This window comes from Entelurus aequoreus, linkage group LG14 (assembly GCF_033978785.1).
Source record: "Entelurus aequoreus isolate RoL-2023_Sb linkage group LG14, RoL_Eaeq_v1.1, whole genome shotgun sequence".
NCBI lineage: Eukaryota > Metazoa > Chordata > Actinopteri > Syngnathiformes > Syngnathidae > Entelurus > Entelurus aequoreus.
In genome coordinates, this window is record NC_084744.1 from 58,052,960 (window position 1) to 58,068,709 (window position 15,750).

The window sequence follows — 15,750 nt, forward strand, 5'->3', positions numbered from 1 at the left end:
GTGCAGCCCTTTGAGACACTTGTGATTTAGGGCTATATAAATAAACACTGATTGATTGATTGATGAAGAGTACAGTCCAGACGTTTCTCCTCAATTGAGCCAAATGTAATTCTGTCTCTGCTTAATTCCTTGCTTCTTGTCTTGTTTAATAGATGTCATCAGTGTTTGAACCTGACAGTTTCCTAAATAAACTGTCAATAAAACGTAAGTGCAAATGAAAATAGAGCTTCACCACTTTAGTCCTATTTTTTGCACTTGAGCGCCAGAATTCTTCCGCTTGTTTTAACATTGACAATACTGCTACATGTGGTGGAAAAGTGTATTACCAGATGTTTTTTGGGGCTGTTTCCGGGCTTTTGGTTAAGAACCACTGGTGTCCAGCTGCTGGGCGGACGTGGAAATAAGACACAGACGGAGCGTATTTCACTGAAGATCGCTGTTATTCGTGTCACAGATACAATCAGATCATAAAACAAGAATTGTTGTCCACTTTGCACCATAAGTACACAACTTACCTGATCTACATGTAGAATACAACCATCCTCGGTAGCTAATGCGCCGCACGCCTTCCCCTTCCCCGCACAAGTTAAAAACATTGACCGCTGCGTCCGTACCGGTAGTTTAAGACGGTGGCGCCGGGCTGGGGTGAAGTTGAGGAGGTCCCCGATTAGGAAAAAGGTATCTACAGCCAGGGGGTCCCCTTTTGGTCACAGCTGGGAATGCGATGGGGAACTCCTTCGCTCGGGAGGAAGATGGCGGCCGTCGGACAGTGGAGGACTGGGCAGAGAGGTTGAAGTTCTTGCTGATGGGTGGGGGGGAAAAAAAAGAAAAGGTGGGTGCAAACCAGCTCTTTCATGGAGAAAAAACAAAAACCCTATTTTAAAATAAATCCATAAAAGTAACAACATAAATTCATCGTGTACAAGGTAGAAATAAATGAGGAATAATGATGGCGGGGGACCCAGGTGGGGGTTCAGAGTCAGTCCTCCGAGCTGGACGAGGAGTCAGAGTCCTTCTGGGCGAGGATGACGTCGTCCAACAGCGCCTCCTGGTCCGAGCTGTCATAGTCTCCTTGGGAGAGGCTGTCGCCGGCCTCCATTTTGACGTCGAAGTCCGGGCTGGTGAGGAAGTGTTGGGAGGTGTCCAGGTCCTCCTCGTCCATCATGTAGGCGCCGTCCGAGACCAGGGTCTCCTCCTCCACGCCTTCCAGGTAGGGGTTCTCGGGCGTGGGCTGTGGAGTGTGCTGCTGCTGCTGGTGGTGGTGGTGATGGTGATGGTGGCGGTGGTGGTGGCGGTGGCGGCTCCTCTTGGGGATCTCCGTGTATTCGGTCAGGAGGCGATGGGAGAGGGTCTCTGGCAAAAAGCCCTGGGAGAGCGGAGTATAGCAAAGTGAGGTTGGGAGCCCGGTGGGAGTGGAAGTACATAGCAAATTTGTATTATTTTAAAAAAAATGTTATTTTTTTAAATTTATTATATTATATTATATATTATTATATATATTATATTATATTATATATTTTTATTATATTATATTATATTATATTTTTATTTTTTTAATACACAGTAGCACTTTGAGGTTGTTTACTCAACATAAAGTGCTTTTTACAAATAAAATCTATTATTATTATTATTAAATAAAACACAGTGGAACGTCGTTTTTACGAACCCCTCGCTGTATAAGCAGGGGCGTCCCCGTTTGCGGCCCGCTGGATAGCACATTCTAAAATATGATTTAATTTTTTTTTTTTTTAAATACATAAAAAGTGGAATTAAGAGCAAAAAGGGGAAATGTAATGGGGGGAAAAGTTGCTATAAAGGCTGTTTTTTTCGTTTGCTCAAAAAATAATCATCAAAATCAATGTTATGATTTTGTGACTTATTACAGACTCCAATTCCTTCACATCAAATTTTATACTTAAAAATATTTTTGGGGGAAAATATTGCATATTTTGAGTGTTTGCCGTATTAAAAAAAACCAATGTTTTTTTTTTGACTAAAAACAAACCCCAAAAAATAAAAAATTATAAAAGTTGATCTACAAACTTAAGTGTTGAAGTAAAAAATAATAATGCTGACTCTAATAACACAAAGCTGCAATAAAGACTGTTTTTTTTCTTTAAAGCTGTCTTTGCTCAAAAATTAATAATCAAAATCAATGTTATGAATTTGTCTTATTAAAGACTCCAATTCCTTCACATCAAATATTCCACTTGAAAATATTTTTTGGGGGAAAATACTGCAGATTCTGAGTATTTGTCGTATTAAAAAAAAAAAAAAAAAAAAAAATTGACAAAAATGGCAAAAAACAAACCCCAAAAAATAATAAAAACATATAATCCACGAATAGATCTGAAGTTGATGTAGAGACTTAAATGTTAGAAGTAAAAAATAATAATGTTGACTCTAATAACACAAAGCTGCTATACAGGCTGTTTTTTTTCTTTAAAGCTGTCATTGCTCAAAAAATGTATAATAAAAATCATATTATGAATTTGTGACTTATTAAAAGACTCCAATTCCTTCACATCAAATATTATACTTTAAAATATTGTTTTGGTGAAATATTGCATATTCTGAGTGTTTGCCATATTAAAAAAAACAACGATGTTTTGTTTGACAAAAAACAAACCCCCCCAAAATAATAAAAACTTATAAAAGTTGATGTAGAGACTTAAGTGTTGGAAGTAAAAAATAATAATGTTGACTCTAATGACACAAAGCTGCTATACAGGCTGTTTTTTTTTCCTTTAAACTGTCGTTGCTCAAAAAATAATCTTTAAAATCAATGTTATGAATTATTGACTTATTAAAAGACTTATTAAATTCCTTTACATCAAATATTCCACTTTAAAATATTTTTGGGGAAAATACTGCATATTTTGAGTGTTTGCCATATAATCAAAAAAAAAAATTTCTTTGACAAAAAGGGCAAAAAAACAAACCCCAAAAAATAATAAAATTAAAACTGACAAATAGATCTGAAGTTGATATAGAGACTTAAGTGTTGGAAGTAAAAAATAATGTTGACTCTAATAACACAAAGCTGCTATAAAGGCTGTTTTTTTTCTTCTTTAAACTGTCATTGCTCAAAAAATAATAAACAAAATCAATATTATGAATTTGTGACTTATTAAAGACTCCAATTCCTTCATATCAAATATTCCACTTTAAAATATTTTTGGGGAAAATATTGCATATTTTGAGTGTTTGCTGTATAAAAAAACTAACTTTTCTTTGACAAAAAGGGCAAAAAAACAAACCCCAAAAAATAATAAAATTATAACCGACGAATAGATCTGAAGTTCATGTAAAGACTTAAGTGTTGGAAGTAAAAAATAATAATGTTAACTCTAATAAAACAAAGCTGCTATACAGGCTGTTTTTTTCTTTAAAGCTGTCATTGGTCAAAAAATAATCAAAATCAATGTTATGAATTATTGACTTGTAAAAGACTCCAATTCCCTCACATCAAATATTCCACTTTAAAATATTTTTGGGGAAACTATTGCATATTCTGAGTGTTTGCCGTATAAAAAAAACTACGTTTTTTTTACAAAAAGGGCAAAAAAACAAACCCCAAAAAATATAAAAATTATAACTGACGAATAGATCTGAAGTTGATCTAGAGACTTAAGTGTTGGAAGTAAAAAATAATAATGTTGACTCCAATAACACAAAGCTGCTATACAGGCTGTTTTTTTTTCTTTAAAACTGTCATTGCTCAAAAAATAGTCATCAAAATCAATGTTATGAATTATTGACTCATTAATATTCCACTTTAAAATACCTTTTGGGGAAAATATTGCATATTCTGAGTGTTTGCAGTATTAAAAAAAATAATTATTTGACAAAAAGGGCAAAAAAAACCACCAAAATAATAAAAACGTATAATCGACAAATAGATCTGAAGTTGATCTAGAGTGTTGGAAGTAAAAGTAAAAAATAATAATGTATGCAATGTTGACTCTAATAACACAAAGCTGCAAAACTGGCTGCTTTTTTTTCCCTTTAAAGCTCAAATTCAATATTATGAATTATTGACTTATTAAAGGCTCCAATTCTTTCACATCAAATATCCTTTGGGGAAAATATGACATATTCTGAGGGTTTGCCGTATAAAAAAAACCTAAGTTTTCTTTAACAAAAAGGGCAAAAAACAAACCTTATAATCGACGAATAGATCTGAAGTTGATGTAGAGACCTAAGTGTTGGAAGTAAAAAATAATAATGTTGACTCTAATAACACAAAGCTGCTACACAGGCTGATTTTTTCTTTAAAACGGTCATTGCTAAAAAAAATAATCATCAAAACTAATGTTATGAATTAGTGAGTCATTAATATTCCACTTTAAAATACTTTTTGGGGAAAATATTGCATATTCTGAGTGTTTGCACTATAAAAAAAATTTTTTACAAAATGGGCAAAAAAACAACAGTAAATAATAAAAACATATAATCGACAAATAGATCTGAAGTTGATCTAGAGTGTTGGAAGTAAAAGTAAAAAATAATGTATGCAATGTTGACTAATAACACAAAGCTGCTATACTGGCTGTTTTTTTCTTTAAAGCTGTCATTGTTCAAAAGTATTAATCAAAACCAACGTTATGAATTATTGACTTATTAATATTCCACTTTAAAATACCTTTTGGAGAAAATATTGCATATTTTGAGTGTTTGCTGTATAAGAAAACAATGTTTTCTAAACTAAAAACAGTTGATGTAGAGACTTAAGTGTTGGAAGTAAAAAATAATAATGTTGACTGTAATAACACAAAGCTGCTATACAGGCTGTTTTTTTTCTTTAAAGCGGTCATTGCTCAAAAATTAATAATCAAAATAATGTTATGAATTTGTGACTTATTAAAGACTCCAATTCCTTCACATTAAATATTACACTTTAAAATATTTTTGGGGAAAATATTGCATATTCTGAGTATTTGGCGTATTAAAAAAAAAAATTTTTTGACAAAAAGGGCAAAAAACAAACCCCCCAAAAATAATAAAAACATATAATCCACGAATAGATCTGAAGTTGATCTAGAGACTTAAGTGTTGGAAGTAAAAAATAATAATGTTGACTCTAATAACACAAAGCTGCTATACAGGCTGTTTTGTCCTTTAAAACTAATTGCTCAAAATATAATAATTAAAATCAATGTTATGAATTTGTGACCCATTAAAGACTCCAATTCCTTCACATCAAATATTCCACTTTAAAATATTTTTGGGGAAACTATTGCATATTCTGAGTGTTTGCTGTATTAAAAAAAAAACAATTTTTTCTTTGACAAAAAACAAACCCCAAAAACTAAAAACTTAGAAAAGTTGATCTAGAGACAAAAATGGCAAAAAACAAACCTTATAATCACAATAGATCTGGGGCCGTACTTATCAAGCTTCTTAGAGTGCCATTTTACACTTAGTACTGAGAATTTGCGAAATTTAGTCCTACTCTCAAACTTAAGAATAAAAGCTTTTTATCAACGTTCTTAAGTCTAAGAATCACTCCTACTCTCCACGATATTTAAGAGACCTTCAGAGGTGTCTTAAGTGGTTAGGAGTTGCCAGCAGGGGATGGCACTGAGGCGAGAGAGACGTGCGCGAACGTTCAGGGAACGGAACAATGTTTTGGTTTTTTTGATGACGAGCAGCTGATCAAACGGTATCGTTTAGACAGAGCGGGTATTATTTTTGTCACAGATTTAACACTTTTCGATTCCTTGTTGATTTCTGCATGTGGCTGCAGTGGGCTAGTATATATAGAGCCACCCACACCAGTTTCAAATTAGTTGCCTAATTAATGAATTGGAAAGAAAATGTTATGACAGTAGCGTATGTGTGTGGCCGTGAGGTGAGTGACGTCAGTGAGTGTGTGGGCGATAGAAGAGAGGGAGCGGTAGCGTGAGTGCCGGCGGGGACTAGTTTGTTTTGTATTATTTTGTAGTTTATTGTCAAAATATACACTCCCATTGTCCACTTAAATATTTCCAAGATATTTCTTTATTCTTAGACAAGGGATTCCCTTCCGTGATTGGTCATTTCTATGGACACAGAAATGACGTCACCTAAAATTGCGTTTACGGCACATAGTAATGTCGTAATTCAGCTCTGAGTGTGACACTTAAGATTCAGTCCTACACTTCGCTGAAAGTGTGAGTAAGACGCTTGATAACTAACTTTTAAGTGCAGCTTTCAGCGAAGAATTTATTTACTCTTAAGTCAACTCTTAGCAGACTTCTTAACAGTAATTCTAAGAAGCTTGATAAGTACGGCCCCTGAAGTTGATCAAGAGACTTAAGTGTTAGAAGTAAAACATAATAAAGCTGCTATACAGGCTGTTTTTGTTCTTTAAAGCTGTCAAAAATAATGTTTGTATCGAGGAAGGCAAGATTGTTTTAGAAACATTTCCGTACAACCTCCACAGTTTGAATTTTAACATATCTGGGACTTACGCAGACCTCAAATACACCAAAACAGATGGCACTAAGTGAGGGCCTTCAATGGGGCCCCTTTAAGGGAAGGAGTCTGCTGCAACATCGAGTGACAAAGTTCCTAAGCAAACATCACCGTTCAAGTACGTACAGAGTTTCGAACTGTTTCCGACCAATTGGGCATGACGGCGAAATCGGGGTTTTCCTCCAGATATTCTCTGAGGTCTTGCAGCATGGGACAGAATGCAGCTCCAATCTTGAGTTGGGGACACACACGAAAACGTGGTTGTTGGCGGGAAATGTTGCAGTGTCAGCAGGTCTGCGATAGTGTGTTGCTATGTCTCACCTTCTTCCCTGTCCTCATGTTAATAAGTTTGATCTTCTCATTGCCAGTCAGGACTTTATCTGCCCTTCTCCTCCTCTTCCTCTTGCTCCGGTTTACAAGAAGCTACGGACACAGCCCAAAAAAATGTTTGAAAAAAACGGAAGACAAACACAACTTTGCAACCAGAGAAGAAGTGAAATCAACTGACAAATGGTTGCACCTCCAGCATGTCCCCTTCCACCTCGTAATCTGGGTTCTCTTTGAGCCAGGTGGGGGGGTCCCGGCGCCGAGGAATACGCTCCAGTGGATCGAGGAGTCCTTCTGGGTCTGATGACTAGAGCGGAAGAAGTCAATGGTTGTAAGTGCAAGTGTTTGTTGCAGCGGATTCCGGTACCTCTTGGTCCTTGCGTCGCTTGCGGCTGCTCTCGCCCCCAGACCCGTTGGGCATCAGCGCCTGCTTGGAGAAGGTGAGCTTGAGACCCTCCTCCTGGCAAGGTAGGAGACACAATCAGCCATGACACACACCACAGCCTTCATGAGGTTAAAAAGTTAAAGTACCACACTAGGTGTGGTGAAATTATTCTATGCATTTGACCCATCCCCTCTTGTTCACCCCCTGGGAGGTGAGGGGAGCAGTGAGCAGCAGCGTTGGCCACGCCCGGGAATCATTTATGGTGATTTAACCCCCAATTCCAACCCTTGATGCTGAGTGTCAAGCAGGGAGGTAATGGCTCCCATTTTTATAGTCTTTGGTATGACTCACAACCTGCCGATCTCAGGGCGGACACTCTAACCAGGTTGTAGATAACCCCAATGTTGGAGGTGGAAATCTTTGGGCGGCTCACGATTCGATTCGATACTTGGGGTGACTACCCGGTTAAGAATCGATTCTTGATCCTACGCCGTATTGTTTCATCTGACCACAGAACTTTCCTCCAGAAGGTCTTATCTTTGTCCATGTGATGTCAGATGAAACTAAAATTGATTGTTCCTAGGATTAAAGGCCTCAAATTTTCTCCTCCAAACATATTGCTGGATATTGCGGCCAAAAAAGATGCGCAAATAGGCAATTATTTCATCCGCAACCGCATCACAAAAGTCGTCATCCACCCGAACTAACATTTTATCAAAACCACAACCGCCCGCCACCCACCCATTGTTATATATCTAATATAGACGATGCAAGGCAGAAAGGAGACCGAGCAGTTAGCATTCCAAAACCCACAATGCATCTCTGCCATGACCCGCCCCCGCCGAATTCTTATTGGTTGGCGTGTGTGTGACGATGGCTGCTCGATGGCTGTTTTCTGCTGCATATTTCACTACGTCCAGCTTGTAATCTGCAGTATATGATTTCTTTTCGGTGCCATTTTAGTTCAGTCTTTCTCAGTTTTTATAAGTTACCGCCAACGTTGATGTGGTCCATTTTAATAGCTCCGGCAGTAGCGTATAGCAGTTAGCATTCCAAAACCCACAATGCATCTCTGCCATGACCCGCCCCCGCCGAATTCTTATTGGTTGGCGTGTGTGTGACGATGGCTGCCATTTGCTTCGTCGCTGACGCGAATGAGATAAATAATATTATTTGATATTTTACAATAATGTGTTAATAATTTCACACATAAGTCGCTCCGGAGTATACGTCGCACCCATGGCCAAACCATGAAAAAAAATGCGATTTATAGTCCGAAAAATACGGTATGTATTTTTTTTTTCTGAATTGGTTCAACCGCCACCCGCCCGAATCTATTTAAAATCAATTTTTTTCGTCATGCACCCGCCCGACCCGCGGATTATCCGCGGTTGTGTCCGCAAACCGCGCATCTCTAGCGGCCAAACAGCTAAAATTTTGTATCACATGGACAAAGATAAGACCTTCTGGAGGAAAGTTCTGTGGTCAGACAAAACAAAAATTGACCTGTTTGGCCACAATACCCAGCAATGTTTGGAGGAGAAAAGGTGAGGCCTTTAATCCCAAGAACACTATGCCTACCGTCAAGCATGGTGGTGGTAGTATTATGCTCTGGGCCTGTTTTGCTGCCAATGGAACTGGTGCTTTACAGAGAGTAAATGGGACAATGAAAAAGGAGGATTACCTCCAAATTCTTCAGGACAAGCTAAAATCATCAGCCCGGAGGTTGGGTCTTGGGCGCAGTTGGGCGTTCCGACAGGACAATGAACCCAAACGCACGTCAAAAGTGGTAAAGGAATGGCTAAATCAGGCTAGAATGAAAGTTTTAGAATGGCCTTCCCAATGTCCTGACTTAAACGTGTGGACAATGCTGAAGAAAGAAGTCCATGTCAGAAAACCAACAAATTTAGCTTAACTGCACCAATTTTGTCAAGAGGAGTGGTCAAAAATTCAAGCAGAAGCTTGTGGATGGCTGCCAAAAGCGCCTTATTGCAGTGAAACTTGCCAAGGGACATGTAAGCAAATATTAACATTGCTGTATGTATACTTTTGACCAAGTCACATTTTCAGTAGACCCATAATAAATTCATAAAAGAAGCAAACTTCATGAATGTTTTTTGTGACCAACAAGTATGTGCTCCAATCACTACATCACAACAAAATAAGAGTTGTAGAAATGATTGGAAACTCAAGACAGCCATGACACGATGTTCTTTACAAGTGTGTGTACACTTTTGACCACGACTGTATGTTCACGTTGTTTCTTATTTCAACCCAAACAGACTAAATTTCGCTTTGCCACATTGTTCCACAACTCACATAGTATTAAAACGCCACACAAGTATCAAATATTAAACAAAATTGAATAAATTATACAAACCCCATTTCCATATGAGTTGGGAAATTGTGTTAGATGTAAATATAAACGGAATACAATGATTTGCAAATCATTTTCAACCCATATTCAGTTGAATATGCTACAAAGACAACATATTTGATGTTCAAACTGATAAACATTTTTTGTTTGACCTTCGATCTCTCAGACGGCACTGTATCCAAAACCGACATCAATCTCTAAAGGATATCACCACATGGGCTCAGGAACAATCACTAAATACAGTTTGTCGCTACATCTGTAAGTGCAAGTTAAAGCTCTACTATGCAAAGTGGAAGCCATTTATCAACAACACCCAGAAACGCCGCCGGCTTCTCTGGGCCCCGAGATCATCTAAGATGGACTCATGCAAAGTGGAAAAGTGTTCTGTGGTCTGACGAGTCCACATTTCAAATTGTTTTTGGAAATATTTGACATCGTGTCATCCGGACCAAAGGGGAAGCGAACCATCCAGACTGTTATTGACGCAAAATTCAAAAGCCAGCATGTGTGATGGTATGGGGGTGCATAAGTGCCCAAGACATGGGTAACTTACACATCTGTGAAGGCACCATTAATGCTGAAAGGTACATACAGCTTTTGGAACAACATATGCTGCCATCTAAGCGCCGTCTTTTTCATGGACGCCCCTGCTTATTTCAGCAAGACAATGCCAAGCCACGTGTTACAACAGCGTGGCTTCGTAAAAAAAAGAGTGCAGGTACTTTCCTGGCCCGCCTGCAGTCCAGACCTGTCTCCCATCGAAAATGTGTGGCGCATTATGAAGCCTAAAATACGACAGCGGAGACCCCCGGACTGTTGAACGACTGAAGCTCTACATAAAACAAGAATGGGAAAGAATTCCACTTTCAAAGCTTCAACAATTAGTTTCCTCAGTTCCCAATCGTTTACTGAGTGTTGTTAAAAGAAAAGGTGATGTAACAGTGGTGAACATGCCCTTTCCCAACTACTTTGGCACGTGTTGCAGCCATGAAATTCTAAGTTAATTATTCATTATTCATCAAATATGTTGTCTTTGTAGTGCATTCAACTGAATATGGGTTGAAAATGATTTGCAAATCATTGTATTCCGTTTATATTTACATCTAACACAATTTCCCAACTCATATGGAAACGGGGTTTGTATAATATCAGAGCCAAATCTCCCATCCCCACTGACTCACTGAGCTTGACAACCATTTTATTGACCGGCTTATGATCATATGTTTGAATGCTCCATAGCATTCACACATACGGTTTTCTAGATTTTGGCACGCTCTACCTCCCACATTTTTCATCCGATTCAAACCGCTCCAACTTCAACCTGTTCAGCCTATTCGGGAATGGCGGGCTTTTCCTTGACAAATTCCAAAACTTCCCAGAATTCCAGGTTTTCCTGGACATTTTTTCCCATTCAAATAGAACTGGCCGTTTTTCAAACTTCCATCATTTCCACATTTTTCAACCATTTCAAACCATTCCACCTTCAACACATTCCACCATTCTGGACATTCAATCTACCCTTTTTCCAAGTTGTAAAAAATTCCAGGATTTTGCAGAATTCCTGGTTTTCCAAAGCCCTATTTCCACCCTTTTTTCTGGCAACTACTCCTCCTACATTTTTCATCCCACTTCAACGGTTCCACCGTCAAAACATTCCTCTTAATTAGGACCAAAAAAAAACATGTTTTTTGAACTGGAAAAATTCCCGGTTTTCCCGAAATGTCGTAATACCATTTCTCAATTAAACATGTTACTACTTCAACATTCCTCGACCATTTGAACATTTTCAAAACCAACCATTTCAACTCATTCAAATGTTTTACCATTTAAAAACAAAATTCCCGCTTTTCCCGAAATTCCCAAATTTGTTGGGAAATTCCCATTTAAATCAATGGGACATTCATCAAAGTTCCACAAGTCCCACATTTTTCATCCGATTCAAACTGTTCCTACTTCAAAATATTCAGCTTGTTCAGGAATTGTGTGCTCTACTTCAGTGATTTCCAGCCACTGTGCCGCGGCACACTAGTGTGCCGTGAGATATTGTCTGGTGTGCCGTGGGAAATTATGCAACTTCACCTAATTGGTCCAAAAAATATTTTTTTGCTAATCAGTAATCATAATAATGTGCCTGTGCTGTGTAGAGCTTGGCAGGGTAATCTTGTAATACTCCATATCAGTAGGTGGCAGCAGGTAGTTCATTGCTTTGTAGAAGTCGGAACGCGTCAAGGATGGTTTGTCGTGATCCCAATATGCAGAGCACAGTGGGAGACAGTGTGCAGGTAAAAAGGTATGTAACGCTTAAACCAAAAATGAACAAAAGGCAAGTCCCGCTAGGAAAAGGCACTGAAGCATAGGGAAGGCTATGTAAAACAAAAGTAAAACTGAACTCGCTACAAAGTCAACAAAAACAGAATGCTGGACGACAGCAAAAATTTACAGCGTGTGGTGCAAAGACGGCGTCCACAAAGCACATCCGTACATGACATGACAATCAACAATGTCCCCACAAAGAAGGCTAGTGTACGCACAACTTCAATGGTCTTGATTGCGAAAACAAAGCAGGTGCGGGCAATAGCACTCAAAGGAAGGCGTGATTCTGCTACAGGAGAACGGCAACAAAACAGGAAGGGTAGGGATGATGTTCGAAACCGGGTCTCCCGGTTGTTCGATAAGTAAAAAAGTCATACTGAACTGGCTACAAAGTCAACCAAAACAGAATGCTGGATGACAGCAAAAACTTACAGCGTGTGGTGCAAAGACGGCGTCCACAAAGCACATCCGTACATGACATGACAATCAACAATGTCCCCACAAAGAATGCTAGCGTACGCACAACTTCAATGGTCTTGATTGCGAAAACAAAGCAAGTGCGGGCAATAGCACTCAAAGGAAGGCGTGATGCTGCTACAGGAGAACGCCAACAAAACAGGAAGGGTAGGGATGATGTTCGAAACCGGTTCTCCCAGTTGTTCGATAAGAAAAGAACCGATTCCATGGACTCGAATCCCTTTTTGAGAACCCGTTCCCGTTATCGAGGCCACTATAGTAAAGAAAAAGAGTTGGTTCTTTATTCGAATCCCTGGGAACGAATCCCGTCTCACAGGAAATGCCCTGTGGAACGTCCCAGGAAACGACGTAGCTCAGTCTTTAGGCGGCAGATACAGAAGCAGCAACAAGGTTTATTATATATATACTTTTTTGTATTCTATTTTAGTTACTTTGAATTTACAACCCCCTGGCGCTGTTTTTGTACTGTTCTGTACTGTTTTTGTTTCTCGTCTGTTTGTAATTGAAATTTATACACAAAGGTTTAAAAAAAAAAAAAAAGAAGCAGCCGGTTAAAAACACCTCAAGGCATGGCTTCATTTTACCAAAAAATACGAGGAAACGGCTATCTGCAATCATTGCCAGGCTTCGCTCTCATCCAGCCACCAAACCGGATTCCCTCAACGCCCTGACTGCGCCTAGAAATTCTGTCCATAAAGGTTATGAACAGAATCGGTGACAAAGGGCAGCCTTGGCGGAGTCCAACCCTCACTGGATACATGTCCGACTTACTGCCGGCAATGCGGACCAAGCTCTGACAGTCCGATACCCCATACTCTCTGAGCACTCCCCACAGGACACGGTCGAATGCCCTCTCCAAGTCCACAAAGCACATGCACCCTCAAGGACCCTGCCGAGAGTATAGAGCTGGTCCACAGTTCCACGACCAGGACGAAAACCACCCTGTTCCTCCTGAATCCGAGGTTCGACTATCCGGCGTAGCCTCCTCTCCAGTACATCTGAATAGACCTTACCGGGAGGTTTTTTTTGTTAGTTTTTTTATAAACAGTTGTTAGCATTTTCAAATCCCAACATAAAAACATTTGTTTTTGTACATGCAATCATTACCTTTCCAAATAAATTCCACAATAAATTACCTTGAGGAGCTTGACGGTGAATTCTCCGTCCTCTCCTTCTCCTCCAGGCATGCCGATGGGCTTGCGGGCCGTGCGGGCATACGCCATCGGGTCTCCCGCCAGCTCAGAGTTTGGGTTGAGATGAGCCTCGGTGACGTAGCGCCGCCCCGATGGCCACTGACCAGTCAGCACCAGTGTACACAAACTGTCCAAGCGGTTGATCAGCACACGGTCCTAAGAAGAGATGAGAGGTTAATGTATTAATTATTCACAATGAAATGCAGGAGAAACAACCTTGGATGTTGATTGAAATTTACTCTAAAGTTCAAAATTCCAGGATTCAGTTATGTGTTTTGCTTTTATTTACCTTGGGCCATTCTACTCTTATGGGTTCCGTGGGTGGAATGCCATCTTGAGACAGAGCCATGGAGAGTAAACTATTTTCTTCATCGCATGTCTTCACACCTGCTGAGAAAACAGGCACATTTGAAAAGAGTAGACACGTAATCGATATCAATAAAAAAGGCGTTCGATATACACATTTGTTTTGGTCGGAAGAAACCGGAAGTTACAAAGCGAGCTCTCGCTCTCTGGTAACCTAACAAAACAGGAAGTGATCGCAGAGCAATTGGAGGGAGAAGCTGACAGCCAATCACGTAACAGTATTAAGCTTGGTTGTGCGGTCTTGCTTTCTCGCTGTTGATTCTCTGCATGGAGAGAAGAGAAACTAAAAACGAGTGCTGCAGAGTGCGTAGAAATTGTCGGTAAAACAGGAAGAGTCACCTCAACAGTATGACAGTTGTTTTTTTTTTTTTAAACCAACCGTACTTCTTAACCGTGCTCACCTATTTTCTTTTCAAGCCTCATCCGTTCCCTATTCGGGTACATAAGTAGGAACTAAAGTGCATGACTGTATAAATAAAGTAAATTCCAAAAAAAAAACAAATCTGTTACTTTATGGTACAATGCCTAAGTTGCCACAAATGATTGGATGATGCGGGCAGAACTGTGGACACTTTGTGATTTGCCCTGCAGGATGAATTTGAGGACCATCCATCCATCCATCCATCTTCAACCGCTTATCCGGAATCGGGTCGCGGGGTTTGAGGACCAGTCATAGACAATTTGGAGTGAAAAGCAAATTTTATTTTCACTCGCATACAAAACATTCTAACTTGGATTGTTTCCCTGGCTTCGAGACTCTCACGAAGAACACAACAAACTACCTTCTTGTCTCTCATGGACACACACCTGTTGTTGTTGACTTTGGACTGGCTGGCGGCTGTACAACACCAAGGCCGCGGAACAGAGACACGCTGCAGGCTTATACACACATGCATCCACAAAAAATACCTGTATACGCCACACATACACATACCAACACCCTTAACGCAAATCCCTTAGGGGTGATGGACAGCTGCGCAGTGCTCGAAGAGCTGCAGCCTGCCACCGTAGCCCCCACACCCTCCCCTCGGTTGCAAGTCTCGAGTTGTATGTTTTAATATGTATATGTGCTTTGCTATGGAGTTTTTTTTCTCCCACTCCAGACTGGGCCTCCTTAGGAACCCAGTCTAGATTGCATTTTTTTACTCATCCTCCCCCAGCGTTGACCTTTTTCCCCCATCTTTAACGGGGCGCCTTGTGGCGACCCATCAGCGTTCCTGTTCTGTAACCCTGTACACTGTTTGTTCGTCTAATCTTGAACGGGTTTGTGCTGAAAACAAAGTTTCGTTGCACTTGTGCAATGACAATAAAGACCTACCTACCTACCTAAATAACAGAACTAGTTAAGTTTTACACATAAACCTGCAAAAAAAATAGTTGTGAGGTTTCTCGGTTTACATTTTCAAACTTTGCACTATTTTGTTAAACTTTACTGAGCTTTTCTCTTCCTCATTTTTGCACCTTCATTTTAAGAGGTTATCGTTAAGTGTTCAATGTGATTTTGGAATGTTGTTTACATTGAGTGTTCTCATTTCCTTTTCTTTCTGCCTTGATAGCTGAGGGGATTATAATCGGAGAAAGGTAACATTTTAAATAAAAATGTTTACATTTAACGATGAATAAAAAATATCAATAATTATCGATGGATCGATATAAAAGACATATCGTGATACAGTTTTCAGTTGAGATGTCCGATAATATCGGCCGATAAATGCTTTAAAATGTAAAATCGGAAATTATCGGTATCGGTTTCAAAAAGTAAAATTTATGACTTTTTAAAACGCAGCTGTACGGAGTCGTATACGGACGTAGGGAGAAGTACAGAGCAGTTGCGTCTCCCAGTCATACTTGCC

At 39.5% G+C, this 15,750-nt stretch overlaps 1 protein-coding gene across 7 annotated transcripts in view; it reads right to left on the reverse strand.

The window, feature by feature from the left end:
* Positions 1–98: 98 nt before the first annotated feature.
* LOC133665115 (chromodomain-helicase-DNA-binding protein 8-like) overlaps positions 99–15,750 on the reverse strand; it is a 105,035-nt gene continuing 89,383 nt past the window's right edge. For 3 of the 7 annotated variants that reach the window (XM_062070330.1, XM_062070329.1, XM_062070325.1), the window contains 7 exons: positions 13,821–13,921; positions 13,475–13,687; positions 7,154–7,246; positions 6,968–7,093; positions 6,781–6,882; positions 6,586–6,690; positions 422–1,366 (listed from right to left, as the gene is read on the reverse strand). In XM_062070330.1, coding sequence (XP_061926314.1) covers positions 980–1,366; positions 6,586–6,690; positions 6,781–6,882; positions 6,968–7,093; positions 7,154–7,246; positions 13,475–13,687; positions 13,821–13,921 — 1,127 coding nt within the window. In that variant the 3' untranslated portion in view covers positions 422–979. Of the gene's footprint in view, positions 1,367–6,585; positions 6,691–6,780; positions 6,883–6,967; positions 7,094–7,153; positions 7,247–13,474; positions 13,688–13,820; positions 13,922–15,750 lie in introns of all 7 variants that reach the window. The other 4 variants (XR_009828688.1, XM_062070328.1, XM_062070326.1 and 1 more) reach the window with 4 other exon arrangements.